Genomic DNA, 16,588 nt, shown 5'->3' on the forward strand with positions numbered 1-16,588 from the left:
GGCGAAAGAGGCCACGTGTAAACCATCTCTGGATGTTGGCCTCCCAGAGACTGATTTGCGGGCAGTCCTCCGCCGAAAAGTTTTTGCGCTTTGGGACGCTGAATGGCGCGACCGGATTACACCCAATAAACTCCGTGCCATTAAGGAGACGACGACTGTGTGGCGGTCATCCCTGCGAGCCAACCGCAGGGACTCCGTCGTCCTTTGTCGGCTCCGCATTGGCCACTCCCGGCTAACACACAGTTATTTCCTGCGCCGGGAGGACCCTCCTCTGTGTCACTGTGGGGCAGCTTTGACAGTGGCCCACATTCTGTTGGCCTGCCCCCTTTTAGCTGTGGTCAGGCAGACATATGTGCTGCCTGATATGCTCCCTGCCCTTTTAACTGATGACCCTGCTATGGCTGGCTTAGTTTTACGTTTTATTCGGGCAGGGGTTTTTTATCATTTAATTTGAGTGTTTGTTTTATTTTATTGTTTTGTGTTGATTCTGGTCTTTGGCCTACGGTTTTAAACTGAGTTTTTAATGTGTTCTCGGTGGTTGGCTTTTCCTTTTTATTTCTATGGTCGGCCAACCACCGTCACACTCTGTGTGGTTTTAGTTCGTTTTGTCTTGTCCTTGTCTCAGTTTCTCTTGTTCTGTATCGTCTGTGATCTCTTCTGTTCCTCGTTTTTATTCTCTGTGGGTGTTCTTTGTCTTTGGAAAAAGGGACCGATGACCATAGAAGTCTGGTCCCTTTACTCCCCCCCAAACCAACCAACCAACCATTCTGCTTAACTGCCAAAAAACACTGTATAGTAGTTGGGTTGGGAAGCAGTTTCACACCTACCTTATCCAGTCCTCAGATTTTCAGCTTTTTCACTTTCTGTCAAACAACTTCAAGGAGCTTCCTTTCCATATGAAAATGAACTGTTGATCTTGAGGATATCAAACTTTAATTGAGTACTATAATTAATAACTGAGCAGGAATATGGCTTTGACAGATGTCATTCTATCTATTTCGACAGGTTTTACAACAGGAACTACATGAGTCATTCACATTAATGTGACCACTGCCTAAGTTCAACTGAATCTGCAATAACCACTCACAGACAGCAGGTGGCAGCACTAGCAGTGGAAAGTGTACAAAACTTGCCAGAGGGAAGAGGGGGGGGGGGGGGGGGAGCATGCGGGAAACCGTGTAGTCGTTGTCGTACTGCAGAAAAGGAAGTGATTTATCTGACATGCAAAAGGGGCATGATTATTGGCTTTTGAGCCATGGATGGAAGCATTTCCAGAGGTGTGTATGGATGAATAGACATGCAACTGTTGAGCAACTGACCACCCAGATGAGCAAAGAGGCTAATAACTGTGCCTCCTCAACAACTGTTTAGCAAATTTTGCTGCATGTGTGCCTCTGTACCTGTGCTGAATGCTGTTCATTGGTGACAAAGGATGGAATTTGCAGGCTAGTACACAACTGGTCGTTGAATGCTTGGCAGTGGTGGCTTTTTCAAATGGATCACTTCCTACACTCCATCAGGTGTGAAACGCCTGAAAGCAAACACCCCGCAACAGTTGTCGGAAGGGACTAGCCCAGAGGAGGGAGTATTATGGTCTGTGGTTGTGGCATTCCCTGTGTGACACATCTCACAGCATTTGATGCTGCAAATGGTAATTACTGAATCTTTTTACAGGTGGTCACATTAATGTGACTGGACAGCGTATATAACTCACGTAATGCCAACCAGGGAGAGCAATGAGAAAATTATGTCACAATGGATGTGCATTTAAGTCACTATTCCCTCCATTTGTATGGTCTTTTTCCATCTAGGGTACCCTTACTAATTGGATAGTAGTTTGTTAATGTTCTCTATATTTGGTGTCACACATTGTTGGAGGATGGTCAGCCCTAACATTTCTATATTAATAACTTTGATAGATGATGATAAACAGACATTAAGAAATTTTTTAAGGTCAGGGATTAATCGCTCGACTGTACGTTAAGAAATTTTTACCAACAACAAGTTTGTCATTGTATGGACCATTACCAGTTTTGGTGTGGCACAGGACCATGATGATGGTCTATTCCAAGACTGAAACTGCCTTGTAATGAAGAATTTCTTGGGATATAGTTGAGGGATTAAACTGTGAACTTTAAAAATTTCTGTATTCATTACTCAAATTTCCTGCATACATACTGTGTTGTTTAAATCTTGTGATAATCTTTACTCCTTATCAAAAATTTATCTCCATTATTGGTTAAAACAGTTATTTATATTAATTATATTGTTTATATTTGGGTTAAAATATAAATTTGTAAGACGAAATGTTAAAATTTATTTATAGCTGTTTTTATGAATCTGTGTAACTTAAATAATAAACTAGGATTAGATACCCAGGGTTTGGATTCTGTGACATTTCTTGTTGTTATTATACAGGTCTCATTGCTATGTGCCAGTGTGTCTAAGTTGCTCTTTATTTATTTCTTTTTGCAGTAGTGAACTATAATACATAACATCAGGGAAATATCATTATTATTTCAAAAGAGTAATAATGAAGTAGCAATATTGAATATCCATCCTTCTCTCTTTTCTTTCCTGTGTTTCTCTTGTTGCCTTACAAACCACACTGCATGCTCTGCTTACAAGCCACACTCAATGTCCATCCTTCTTTGTTTCCATTGTTTAATAATGAAGTAGGTACAATGAGTGAGTTATGCTTATTGTTATCATCATCATCAAAGTTTGTCTGTAATAGATATTACATCTGATAAAAAAATAATGGGCAGGAAATAGAGAAATCGATACATGCATCCTAAATTTAGAACCACCAAAGGAGTTGCATGGAATAAGTTGAGAAAACAGTGGAAAATGTAGAGGTTGATGGCAGAATTGGATAGAAATTCTAAGTTCTTATAACAAGAACAGTTCATTTATTCATTTATCTATTCATCATGTTCTGTAGATCACGTGTGAAGGAGAACACTCATAGATATGAAACGAGCAAAAGTAAACATAACAGAATGAAGCAAGTGTTAGCCGCTGTGTTAATAATTGACTGTTGATGAAGTTCTGAAGCACTCAGTGATAAATAGGAAAGTATTTATTGGAACCTAAAGTTCTATAAACAATTTATGTTTAACCAACTGAGCTACCGAAGCACGACTCACGCCCGGTACTCACAGCTTTACTTCTGCCAGTACCTCGTCTCCTACCTTCCAAACTTTACAGAAGCTCTCCTGCGAACCTGCAGAACTAGCACTCCTGAAAGAAAGGATATTGCGGAGACATGGCTTAGCCACAGCCTGGGGGATGTTTCCAGAATGAGATTTTCACTCTGCAGCGGAGTGTGCGCTGATATGAAACTTCCTGGCAGATTAAAACTGTGTGCCCGACCGAGACTCGAACTCGGGACCTTTGCCTTTCGCGGGCAAGTGCTCTACCAACTGAGCTACCGAAGCACGACTCACACCCGGTACTCACAGCTTTACTTCTGCCAGTACCTCGTCTCCTACCTTCCAAACTTTACAGAAGCTCTCCTGCGAAACCTGCAGAACTAGCACTCCTGAAAGAAAGGATATTGCGGAGACATGGCTTAGCCACAGCCTGGGGGATGTTTCCAGAATGAGATTTTCACTCTGCAGCGGAGTGTGCGCTGATATGAAACTTCCTGGCAGATTAAAACTGTGTGCTCGACCGAGACTCGAACTCGGGACCTTTGCCTTTCGCGGGCAAGTGCTCTACCAACTGAGCTACCGAAGCACGACTCACGCCCAGTACTCACAGCTTTACTTCTGCCAGTACCTCGTCTCCTACCTTCCAAACTTTACAGAAGCTCTCCTGCAAAACCTGCAGAACTAGCACTCCTGAAAGAAAGGATATTGCGGAGACATGGCTTAGCCACGGCCTGGGGGATGTTTCCAGAATGAGATTTTCACTCTGCAGCGGAGTGTGCGCTGATATGAAACTTCCTGGCAGATTAAAACTGTGTGCCCGACCGAGACTCGAACTCGGGACCTTTGCCTTTCGCGGGCAAGTGCTCTACCAACTGAGCTACCGAAGCACGACTCACGCCCGGTACTCACAGCTTTACTTCTGCCAGTACCTCGTCTCCTACCTTCCAAACTTTACAGAAGCTCTCCTGCGAAACCAGCAGAACTAGCACTCCTGAAAGAAAGGATATTGCGGAGACATGGCTTAGCCACAGCCTGGGGGATGTTTCCAGAATGAGATTTTCACTCTGCAGCGGAGTGTGCGGCATGAGTCGTGCTTGGGTAGCTCAGATGGTAGAGCACTTGCCCGCGAAAGGCAAAGGTCCCGAGTTCGAGTCTCGGTCGAGCACACAGTTTTAATCTGCCAGGAAGTTTCATATCAGCGCACACTCCGCTGCAGAGTGAAAATCTCATTCTGGAAACATCCCCCAGGCTGTGGCTAAGCCATGTCTCCGCAATATCCTTTCTTTCAGGAGTGCTAGTTCTGCAGGTTTCGCAGGAGAGCTTCTGTAAAGTTTGGAAGGTAGGAGACGAGGTACTGGCAGAAGTAAAGCTGTGAGTACCGGGCGTGAGTCGTGCTTCGGTAGCTCAGTTGGTAGAGCACTTGCCCGCGAAAGGCAAAGGTCCCGAGTTCGAGTCTCGGTCGAGCACACAGTTTTAATCTGCCAGGAAGTTTCATATCAGCGCACACTCCGCTGCAGAGTGAAAATCTCATTCTGGAAACATCCCCCAGGCTGTGGCTAAGCCATGTCTCCGCAATATCCTTTCTTTCAGGAGTGCTAGTTCTGCAGGTTTCGCAGGAGAGCTTCTGTAAAGTTTGGAAGGTAGGAGACGAGGTACTGGCAGAAGTAAAGCTGTGAGTACCGGGCGTGAGTCGTGCTTCGGTAGCTCAATTGGTAGAGCACTTGCCCGCGAAAGGCAAAGGTCCCGAGTTTGAGTCTCGGTCGGGCACACAGTTTTAATCTGCCAGGAAGTTTCATATCAGCGCACACTCCGCTGCAGAGTGAAAATCTCATTCTGGAAACATCCCCCAGGCTGTGGCTAAGCCATGTCTCCGCAATATCCTTTCTTTCAGGAGTGCTAGTTCTGCAGGTTTCGCAGGAGAGCTTCTGTAAAGTTTGGAAGGTAGGAGACGAGGTACTGGCAGAAGTAAAGCTGTGAGTACCGGGCGTGAGTCGTGCTTCGGTAGCTCAGTTGGTAGAGCACTTGCCCGCGAAAGGCAAAGGTCCCGAGTTCGAGTCTCGGTCGAGCACACAGTTTTAATCTGCCAGGAAGTTTCATATCAGCGCACACTCCGCTGCAGAGTGAAAATCTCATTCTGGAAACATCCCCCAGGCTGTGGCTAAGCCATGTCTCCGCAATATCCTTTCTTTCAGGAGTGCTAGTTCTGCAGGTTTCGCAGGAGAGCTTCTGTAAAGTTTGGAAGGTAGGAGACGAGGTACTGGCAGAACTAAAGCTGTGAGTACCAGGCGTGAGTCGTGCTTCGGTAGCTCAATTGGTAGAGCACTTGCCCGCGAAAGGCAAAGGTCCCGAGTTTGAGTCTCGGTCGGGCACACAGTTTTAATCTGCCAGGAAGTTTCATATCAGCGCACACTCCGCTGCAGAGTGAAAATCTCATTCTGGAAACATCCTCCAGGCTGCGGCTAAGTCATGTCTCCGCAATATCCTTTCTTTCAGGAGTGCTAGTTCTGCAGGTTTCGCAGGAGAGCTTCTGTAAAGTTTGGAAGGTAGGAGACGAGGTACTGGCAGAAGTAAAGCTGTGAGTACCGGGCATGAGTCGTGCTTCGGTAGCTCAGTTGGTAGAGCACTTGCCCGCGAAAGGCAAAGGTCCCGAGTTCGAGTCTCGGTCGGGCACACAGTTTTAATCTGCCAGGAAGTTTCATATCAGCGCACACTCCGCTGCAGAGTGAAAATCTCATTCTGGAAACATCCCCCAGGCTGTGGCTAAGCCATGTCTCCGCAATATCCTTTCTTTCAGGAGTGCTAGTTCTGCAGGTTTCGCAGGAGAGCTTCTGTAAAGTTTGGAAGGTAGGAGACGAGGTACTGGCAGAAGTAAAGCTGTGAGTACCGGGCGTGAGTCGTGCTTCGGTAGCTCAGTTGGTAGAGCACTTGCCCGCGAAAGGCAAAGGTCCCGAGTTCGAGTCTCGGTCGGGCACACAGTTTTAATCTGCCAGGAAGTTTCATATCAGCGCACACTCCGCTGCAGAGTGAAAATCTCATTCTGGAAACATCCCCCAGGCTGTGGCTAAGCCATGTCTCCGCAATATCCTTTCTTTCAGGAGTGCTAGTTCTGCAGGTTTCGCAGGAGAGCTTCTGTAAAGTTTGGAAGGTAGGAGACGAGGTACTGGCAGAAGTAAAGCTGTCAGTACCGGGCGTGAGTCGTGCTTCGGTAGCTCAGTTGGTAGAGCACTTGCCTGCGAAAGGCAAAGGTCCCGAGTTTGAGTCTCGGTCGGGCACACAGTTTTAATCTGCCAGGAAGTTTCATATCAGCGCACACTCCGCTGCAGAGTGAAAATCTCATTCTGGAAACATCCCCCAGGCTGTGGCTAAGCCATGTCTCCGCAATATCCTTTCTTTCAGGAGTGCTAGTTCTGCAGGTTTCGCAGGAGAGCTTCTGTAAAGTTTGGAAGGTAGGAGACGAGGTACTGGCAGAAGTAAAGCTGTGAGTACCGGGCGTGAGTCGTGCTTCGGTAGCTCAGTTGGTAGAGCACTTGCCCGCGAATGGCAAAGGTCCCGAGATCGAGTCTCGGTCGGGCACACAGTTTTAATCTGCCAGGAAGTTTCATATCAGCGCACACTCCGCTGCAGAGTGAAAATCTCATTCTGGAAACATCCCCCAGGCCGTGGCTAAGCCATGTCTCCGCAATATCCTTTCTTTCAGGAGTGCTAGTTCTGCAGGTTTTGCAGGAGAGCTTCTGTAAAGTTTGGAAGGTAGGAGACGAGGTACTGGCAGAAGTAAAGCTGTGAGTACTGGGCATGAGTCGTGCTTCGGTAGCTCAGTTGGTAGAGCACTTGCCCGCAAAAGGCAAAGGTCCCGAGTTCGAGTCTCGTTCGAGCACACAGTTTTAATCTGCCAGGAAGTTTCATATCAGCGCACACTCCGCTGCAGAGTGAAAATCTCATTCTGGAAACATCCCCCAGGCTGTGGCTAAGCCATGTCTCCGCAATATCCTTTCTTTCAGGAGTGCTAGTTCTGCAGGTTTCGCAGGAGAGCTTCTGTAAAGTTTGGAAGGTAGGAGACGAGGTACTGGCAGAAGTAAAGCTGTGAGTACCGCGCGTGAGTCGTGCTTCGGTAGCTCAATTGGTAGAGCACTTGCCCGCGAAAGGCAAAGGTCCCGAGTTTGAGTCTCGGTCGGGCACACAGTTTTAATCTGCCAGGAAGTTTCATATCAGCGCACACTCCGCTGCAGAGTGAAAATCTCATTCTGGAAACATCCCCCAGGCTGTGGCTAAGCCATGTCTCCGCAATATCCTTTCTTTCAGGAGTGCTAGTTCTGCAGGTTTCGCAGGAGAGCTTCTGTAAAGTTTGGAAGGTAGGAGACGAGGTACTGGCAGAAGTAAAGCTGTGAGTACCGGGCGTGAGTCGTGCTTCGGTAGCTCAGTTGGTAGAGCACTTGCCCGCGAAAGGCAAAGGTCCCGAGTTCGAGTCTCGGTCGGGCACACAGTTTTAATCTGCCAGGAAGTTTCATATCAGCGCACACTCCGCTGCAGAGTGAAAATCTCATTCTGGAAACATCCCCCAGGCTGTGGCTAAGCCATGTCTCCGCAATATCCTTTCTTTCAGGAGTGCTAGTTCTGCAGGTTTCGCAGGAGAGCTTCTGTAAAGTTTGGAAGGTAGGAGACGAGGTACTGGCAGAAGTAAAGCTGTGAGTACCGGGCATGAGTCGTGCTTCGGTAGCTCAGTTGGTAGAGCACTTGCCCGCGAAAGGCAAAGGTCCCGAGTTCGAGTCTCGGTCGGGCACACAGTTTTAATCTGCCAGGAAGTTTCATATCAGCGCACACTCCGCTGCAGAGTGAAAATCTCATTCTGGAAACATCCCCCAGGCTGTGGCTAAGCCATGTCTCCGCAATATCCTTTCTTTCAGGAGTGCTAGTTCTGCAGGTTTCGCAGGAGAGCTTCTGTAAAGTTTGGAAGGTAGGAGACGAGGTACTGGCAGAAGTAAAGCTGTGAGTACCAGGCGTGAGTCGTGCTTCGGTAGCTCAGTTGGTAGAGCACTTGCCCGCGAAAGGCAAAGGTCCCGAGTTCGAGTCTCGCTCGGGCACACAGTTTTAATCTGCCAGGAAGTTTCATATCAGCGCACACTCCGCTGCAGAGTGAAAATCTCATTCTGGAAACATCCCCCAGGCTGTGGCTAAGCCATGTCTCCGCAATATCCTTTCTTTCAGGAGTGCTAGTTCTGCAGGTTTCGCAGGAGAGCTTCTGTAAAGTTTGGAAGGTAGGAGACGAGGTACTGGCAGAAGTAAAGCTGTGAGTACCGGGCGTGAGTCGTGCTTCGGTAGCTCAGTTGGTAGAGCACTTGCCCGCGAAAGGCAAAGGTCCCGAGTTCGAGTCTCGGTCGGGCACACAGTTTTAATCTGCCAGGAAGTTTCATATCAGCGCACACTCCGCTGCAGAGTGAAAATCTCATTCTGGAAACATCCCCCAGGCCGTGGCTAAGCCATGTCTCCGCAATATCCTTTCTTTCAGGAGTGCTAGTTCTGCAGGTTTTGCAGGAGAGCTTCTGTAAAGTTTGGAAGGTAGGAGACGAGGTACTGGCAGAAGTAAAGCTGTGAGTACTGGGCGTGAGTCGTGCTTCGGTAGCTCAGTTGGTAGAGCACTTGCCCGCGAAAGGCAAAGGTCCCGAGTTCGAGTCTCGGTCGAGCACACAGTTTTAATCTGCCAGGAAGTTTCATATCAGCGCACACTCCGCTGCAGAGTGAAAATCTCATTCTGGAAACATCCCCCAGGCTGTGGCTAAGCCATGTCTCCGCAATATCCTTTCTTTCAGGAGTGCTAGTTCTGCAGGTTTCGCAGGAGAGCTTCTGTAAAGTTTGGAAGGTAGGAGACGAGGTACTGGCAGAAGTAAAGCTGTGAGTACCGGGCGTGAGTCGTGCTTCGGTAGCTCAGTTGGTAGAGCACTTGCCCGCGAAAGGCAAAGGTCCCGAGTTCGAGTCTCGGTCGGGCACACAGTTTTAATCTGCCAGGAAGTTTCATATCAGCGCACACTCCGCTGCAGAGTGAAAATCTCATTCTGGAATTTATGTTTAATCAAGTTAAACAAAACAAAAATTAATAGCTAAGGTGCTGCTTTGACAAAAGATACTTTTTTTTTCACTCACATTACCTTCTGTTGGTGGCTTAATGTCTATGTGATTACTTTGATGTTTATCACAGAACAACAGTTACACTTCGATTCCTGAATCTAATTTTCTTTTGAATTTATAGGGATTCTTAATTTATTTTTTATGTCAGAGGGCATTTTGTGTGAAGACTTTCACACCAGAACACCCCGATCTGAATACAGACAAGGATACAAAGTCAACATGGAAAATATTCTTGTGTTTTGTGTAATGGTTGTGTAAATCACTATCACCTCTTCATCATTAACAGCAAATTTGTTAGGAAGTTATTGTAATAATTGCAAGATCTTTGAAATGGCCTCTTTAAGCTGTATGACAATCTATTTTGTGCCGTATGTTGTTTAATAAATTTGAAAATTTTCATAGTGTCTCATATTTACTACAGGTTACGATATTAAAAAATAGGACTATGCATACTATTTTTACATTTGAAAGTGTAAATTCCTGCTTAACATTTTGAAGCCCTCCAAGAGGGTAGCAATTTTAGGAGCTTCCTGTAAGCACTAATTGTAAATTGCATGCAGTTATTTGTTAGAATGAAATGATAATATCTACATTTCTTTTTACAGTTTCTATTCCACAAACAAGAAGGTAGCATATTCAAATTTTATTCCAAGAATCAAATTACCACCCAAGAGAAGCAAACCACTGCCTGTTTCAAACAATGGGCTGATCCAGGCAGCAAAATCAAAATTGCTTCAAGAAGATGACTGCATGCCAAATTCATTGTTTGATTATGATGCTTATGATGCACAGGTTTTTCAGTTGCCTCCTGTTCATACAGCAAGGTAAATATATCAATTATTCCACTATCAGATTCTTAAATGAAGTGTTAGTGTGCAGAATAATTGTAGAATTTCTCACTCATCTGAAGGTTTTATTGTGGATATGGAATTATTTTATGCAGTCAGTGAATTTGATGAGTTGTCAGTCAGTTCATTAACTTAAATGTGATACTTGAATAGAGAAGTAACACATTGCCTATACTGTTACTATCTGCTGTACATGTTTTCTTCAAAATTATTCTGGAGCTCAGTCGTTCAGATTTTCTAAGTAGCCAAAGTTATTCTGACAAGCATTCTCTTGATTGACTTTGGGATTGATTCGACATTAGTGATTCTTCAATTACATAACTGAGGATGACTGTGGGCATACCACTGAGAGTGCTGCTTACACTATTATGAAAATTGTGTCACTTACCAATAGGTTTCTATGATCTCTTCTATTTTGTATGTTACTGCACAGTTCGGAGAAATTTTTTCTCCAGGTAGAACAATGGCGTATGAATATGACTAATGTATTCACTTCATTTGGTTGCCTTGTACACAATTTTGTCTGCGTGTAAATGGCTTTGGAAAGAGGCTAATTATTGAAACCATTGAATGTAACTACAGTGCTACATATTCATTCTCTGCAATTTCCAGTGTTTTCTCTATATTTTTTCAAGGCAACCAATTCTTGAAAGACAGACCTCCGTAACTACTAATGCAACTGAGACAAATATTAGTATAGCAATTGCTGCTGTATGTTCAGCACCTTGATAAAAAACAACACATTTTCACTAAATTTCATTGACACACAAGAAGTGTTTATTTCGTAAAAAAAATTATTTAGTCCATAGATCCATTAGCACATGTAGATTCAAGGTGTGGAATGTGTCAAAATATGTATTTTATTTTTTGCATGTAATTTATGCTACAATAGTGTGCATACATGTTGTTTACAATATAGAGAATGATCAATTTTTTCAAGGAAAAATTCCAGTAACTTACCTTTGAATAGATTATTACCTTGTAGGGACTTAATATAACTTGGAATATAGTTAAAGTCGTGGCACTAGTGTATTTTACACTTTTCTGAACTAGAAAAAAATTCTTCATGTCACAGGGTAAGTCACATTTCTTTCTTGTCTAATGACTGAAGTATGTATCACTTGTTTCATAGTGAGAAGAATATTTAGTTATGAAGGTTGTGATTGAATAAATGTTTTGTGAGGTAGTATTCAGTATCCCCAAGAAGACAGCAGGAAGTTCTTGGAGCCATTCCATGCATAATTATGGCAGTCTGTTTCATGGCTTTTTTTTTATTAAAATTTTTTTTTTTTATAAACATATAAGAATGTTACGGAAGATCATATCAAATACTTTCCTGTGGTCCAACGGCGTTTCACAGATTATCTCTTTATCTTCAAAACAATTTTATACCTTTGCTACCATACTCTCAACTACTTTGGCTGTAGAGAGGCTGAATCTGAATCCATATTGTGAGGAGCTAAGTATATCATTAGCTTTCATTAGCTTCAAAATCTTGGCTCATCTTCAATATTCTGTCATTCATTCATTCATTCATTCATTCATTCATTCATTTCCATGTCTGGTCAGAATTTCCAAAAAATAGCAGCTGTGATAGCTTTTTCATTTCCTTTGTACACATCTTGTACTGTGCACGGGTTGTCGAGGAGGGGGCACACAAGTAGGTGGCTTGGATCTTCTTCAGCTCCACAGTTGCAAAAAGTGTCAGTGCTCACTGGAAGGACTCCCCATTTCTTCAGGTTGGTCTTGCATCGGGGGGACGCTCACTCTTAGGTGGTTGAGGGACCTCCGTACAGGGTATTGTAGGTTTGCACCAGGAGCTAGTTCTTCTTTTGGTGAGCCGTCTATGTGCAGTGAGCTCTTCCATGTTGCAAGATGAATTGCCTCTGGTGCTCCCTCCAGTAACGCAGTCCTAGCAAGGAAACTATTGCGGGATTCAAGGTGGGATCTTGCAGCCTGATGACCATACAGAGGATGTTGGCGGTGATTCTCCTGCTTTGTTCTTTCATTGTCTGCAGCAATGGCCCTCCGGATGTTGGGTGGGGCTGTTCCCAACAGTTGGATACAGTTTCTGCACTGGTGTTGGCTTCAAGCATCCTGAGATGATCCTTGCAGTATCATTGACTGCAATATCGACTTGCTTAGTATGAGTGGAAGCTTCTCACACAGGAGCAGCATACTCAGTGGCTGATACACGAAGTGCAAGTGCAGAAGTGCTGAAATGGTGCGGATTGGCTCTCCAGCTGCTGCCAATCAGCTTTTTAAGTATCCCATTGTGAGTAATGACTTTCTGTGTCACGTTTAGACATTGCTGCCTGTACGTTAGAGCCCTGTCCAGAGTGACATTTAGATAGACTGGTGTTGGGCAATGTTTCAGTTGCTCTCCTTGCCATGTGATGTCCAGCTTTTGCTGCGCTTCCCTGTTTTGTAAGTGGAAGGCGCTCCTTGAGTTTTACTGGTATCGGGCTTCAGGTGATTGGCATAATAGTACTTGGAGAGTTCATCCATTGCTAGAGAAAGTTTTCCCTTTACTTCTTTAAAGGTTGGCCCCTGAACAGCTACTGCTGTGTCACCGGCATAGATGAAGTTGCTATTGGCTGATCATTTGTGTAGATATTGTTCAGTGCTGGAGCGAGCACACTGCCTTGGGGGAGACTGTTCTTCTGCGTTCGCCACCTACTCCTCTTATGCTGTAATGAAACTTAGGATCTTCTGTTCTGAAGGAAGGTGCTGATAAGGGATGTTAGTTGGTATCCTTAGTAAGGTCATACATTGTCTTTCATAGTTTCCTATGATTCACAGTGTCATATGCAGCTGTTAGAGCAACAAAAGCGACTCCAGTAACCTCATCATGCTCAAAACCGTCTTTGATGTGCTGTGTTAGATTCAAGATCTGACTACAGCATGATTTGCCAGCACAAAAGCCTGCTTGTTGTGGGATAAACTTCTTCGAGGCTGGCACCGATTTGGTTAAGTACCAGCCATTCTAATATCTTGAAGGTGTGGCATAAAAGGGAGATAAGTCAAAAATTTTTTGGATTGTTTGGTTCCTTCCCAGACTTAAGTATTACAATGACTTGAGACTTCTACCACATTTTGGGGATGTGTAGCTTGGTGACACATGTGTTCATTAGGCTTAGTAGCCACTCCATCATTTTACAGCCAAAATTCTTTATCTGTTCAAGTCTAATGTCATTGACACTTACAGCCTTATGCATCTTCAAGCTGGAGATGACAGCTTCGAATTCAGCCATGGTGAAGGGATCCCTAAGAAAATAATGCTCCATGTCTGGGTCACAGTGAAGAGCTTCTTTGGGCGTCCGTCCTTTTATTTTGCTGATTTGCGGGAGCTGGGTTGCCACTTTATCAGGAGTCACATGTGTTAAATTGTCTTGTGGTTTTACAGGGTTGCCACTTCGGTTTTTAAGCAGTTTCCAGGCTTGTCTACTTTTCAGCTTCATGTCGAGGTTCTCTACCAGGTTACTCCACTTGGCCTTGCAAGATGCTGAAATGGCTTGCAGCAATATTTCACCAGCTTGGATCATTTCTTCTGCAAATGGATTCTCTTCATTGAGTGTTTAGTATCTTTTTGACAAAAGATTGTCATCACTGGACATGCCTGGAACATACTGAGTTGTGCATCCTCTCGGAATAGTTTTCCTCGAAATTTGTTGGACACATTTGATGAAGGTTTCGTACATTTCAGGTTGTGGTGGAATGTTTTATCACTTTTGAGTCACGCCCTTCACTGAACTTCTGCCGGTCAGCCTTCTGTTATTTTTTATATTAGAAGTATAAGAGATACAGGTTGATAGTTATCCAGAGATGCTACATCTCTTTTCTTATGAACTCATTTGACTACATATGTTTTCAGACAATGTGAATATTTACCTTCTTTTAAGATTTTACACATTATTTTAGTCAATGACATTACAGTTTGTTTTTTAAGGTATTTAATAATATAATTTGGACCTGTTGTAAAATTACTGAGCTTGCCAGTAGTGCCTCTGCTTTACTCCTACCTTCTATAGCATTGTCATCAAAGTGAGAACTGACCTAAAAAAAAAAAAACAGCAGCAGCAACAACAACTACTACAACAACATTGGTTGCTAGGTGAAGTTGGTGTGCAGAGGAGTACTTTATCATCACAATTTATTTCTGTTTTAATAATTTCCCAATTTCCCATGCAGCTCTGTAGTAGTACCATGATTCTTATTCTATTTGGATGTGGAGTGCAATAAGTTTTTAGATTTTGTGGTTTAGTACACTGACTCTACTTAGATGGTTTCTTGTAGCATTTAGGACAACATGCTCCAAATTATCTGTTGAGAGATATAAAATTTTATTGCCTGAGTCATTAACACATACATGGTTATTATTATTATTATTATTATTATACAAATTTGGCCGTTAAAGACCATGAAAACAGTTATTTCTTGCGCTTCTGGGAAGTCTTCTTTCTCTCAGTCCACACTTCTTTCATTCTTGCGCTGAAGGCGGCTTTTCTCTCTTCAGACCATTTAGTTCCACAAGTCTTCTTAATTTTCACACCGAAACCCGTAAATGAATTCAGTTTTTTTCTAAAAAGGTTTCTGTTAAATATTGTTTCCTGATCTATGTCCATTTCTTTTAGATCTCTTTCTTTGTTGATAAACCATAAATTTTTATTTTTTAGATTTGCGATGTACGAAAATATTTGTTTTGTAAGCCTATTCGAGTTCATCCTCATGATGTGAGCATAAAAGGAGCATCTTCTTTTTCTAATTTCGTCTGTAATTTTGCTGCACTTCGTATACACTTCTTTGTTGCTTTTTAGTCTGTATACAGGCTTGCCTTGATCATCTGTTATTTTCCTGTGTCCAAGAATTGTCCTCACAATTCTTCTTTCACGATTTTCTATCTGTTCTGCGTATGTAAAATTTGCCAGTGTTTCTGATGCATATAGTATCTGCGGTCTAATGACAGTCTGGTAGTGTCTGAGTTTAATGTTTTTGGATATACATTTTTTTGAATACATTTGTCTGCAGTAGTGAGTTGCTATCTCTAGTTTTTGTATTCTAGCCCTGCAGGCTGGATGACCTTTTGCCACTGACTGAATTAGTTCACCAAGATATTTAAAATGTTTAGATACCTGTATTTTCCCGTATTTAGTAGTTATTTTCTTTGGTGGATTTTTGACATTTGTAATGATTTCTGTCTTTTCAAATGAAATTTGCAAGCCTGCTTTTTCAGCAGTTTCTTTAAGTAATTCTATTTGTTTTATTGTGTCTTTTTGTGTGTAAGCTAAACAGGTGAGATCGTCAGCGAAGGCAAAACAGTTGGTTTCAATGGCTTTGTAGCACTTCCCTCCAATTTGGACTTTCTCAACTCCATGTTTTTGCGTGAGTCTTCTCCATTCTGCTATGACTTTATCCAGAACACAGTTGAAGAGTACCGGGGACAGCGCATCTCCTTGTCTGACGCCGGCTTTGACCTCGAAATGCCGTGAAATTTCTCCTTGGAATTTTACTTTCGATGTTGTTATTTGTTAAAGTTTCTTTGATTATGGTGATTGTTGTTTCATCTATTTCATATTCTCGAAGTGTTTTGATGAGTGTGTCCCTATCGATTGAATCATAAGCTTTTTTGAAATCAATGAATGTTATGAAATATTTCTTGCTCCTTGTAGATAAATAGTTCATTGTTGTTTTGAGGTTAAGAATTTGTTCGGCGCAGGATCTTCCTGGTCTGAAGCCAGCTTGATATTCTCCAAGTTTTCCCTCTATAATTGGTGATACACGATTGAGCAGGGCTTTTGATAGAATTTTGTATGGGACTGGGAGAAGCGATATTCCACGATAGTTGTTAACATCCCTTTTGTCATCTTTTTTAAACAAAGGGTGAATTAGGGCAGTTTTCCAGTGACTTGGGATTTTCTTGGTTTCCCATACTTGTTCAAGTTCTTTGTGTAGTGCTTCTACTGATGTTTCTCCCCCAAGCTTGAGCATTTCTGCCGTAATTGTGTCTTCTCCACATGCTTTCCTGTTTTTGAGATTTTTGATTATGTTTGTGATTTCCTCTCGTGTCGGAGGTGTTGAATGTGTTGGTAATGTTTCTGGTTGCGTAAAACTGAGAGTCTGGATGGGTGTTTGGCAGTTTAGGAGTGTCTCAAAATATTCAGCCAGGATTTCACAGTTTTCAGTATTGTTGGTGGCGAGAGTCTTATTATTTCTCATAAGGTTTAGGCAAGGGGACTGGTATCCTCGGAGTTTCTGGTTGAATGTTTTATACCAAGCTGCCGTGTTGCATTTCTTGAAATTCTCTTCGATTGAGTCCAGTTGTTGTTTTTCATATTGTCTCTTGGTGTTGCGAATAGTTTTCGAGGCATTCTTTCTGACTTGCTTAAATTCATCAAAGTTGTTTTCAGTTTTATGTGAGTTCCACTTTTTCCAGGCTTCAAGTCTTTCATGCAGAACTTCATTACA

General features: G+C 43.2%; 1 protein-coding gene across 7 annotated transcripts in view; it reads left to right on the forward strand.

The window, feature by feature from the left end:
* Positions 1–16,588, forward strand: part of LOC124615696 (GATOR complex protein Iml1) — a 597,731-nt gene that overhangs the window by 81,214 nt on the left and 499,929 nt on the right. For all 7 annotated transcript variants that reach the window (XM_047143737.1, XM_047143755.1, XM_047143765.1 and 4 more), the window contains one exon: positions 9,881–10,099. In XM_047143737.1, coding sequence (XP_046999693.1) covers positions 9,881–10,099 — 219 coding nt within the window. The remainder of the gene's footprint in view (positions 1–9,880; positions 10,100–16,588) is intronic.

This window comes from Schistocerca americana, chromosome 1 (genome assembly GCF_021461395.2).
Source record: "Schistocerca americana isolate TAMUIC-IGC-003095 chromosome 1, iqSchAmer2.1, whole genome shotgun sequence".
Lineage (NCBI taxonomy): Eukaryota > Metazoa > Arthropoda > Insecta > Orthoptera > Acrididae > Schistocerca > Schistocerca americana.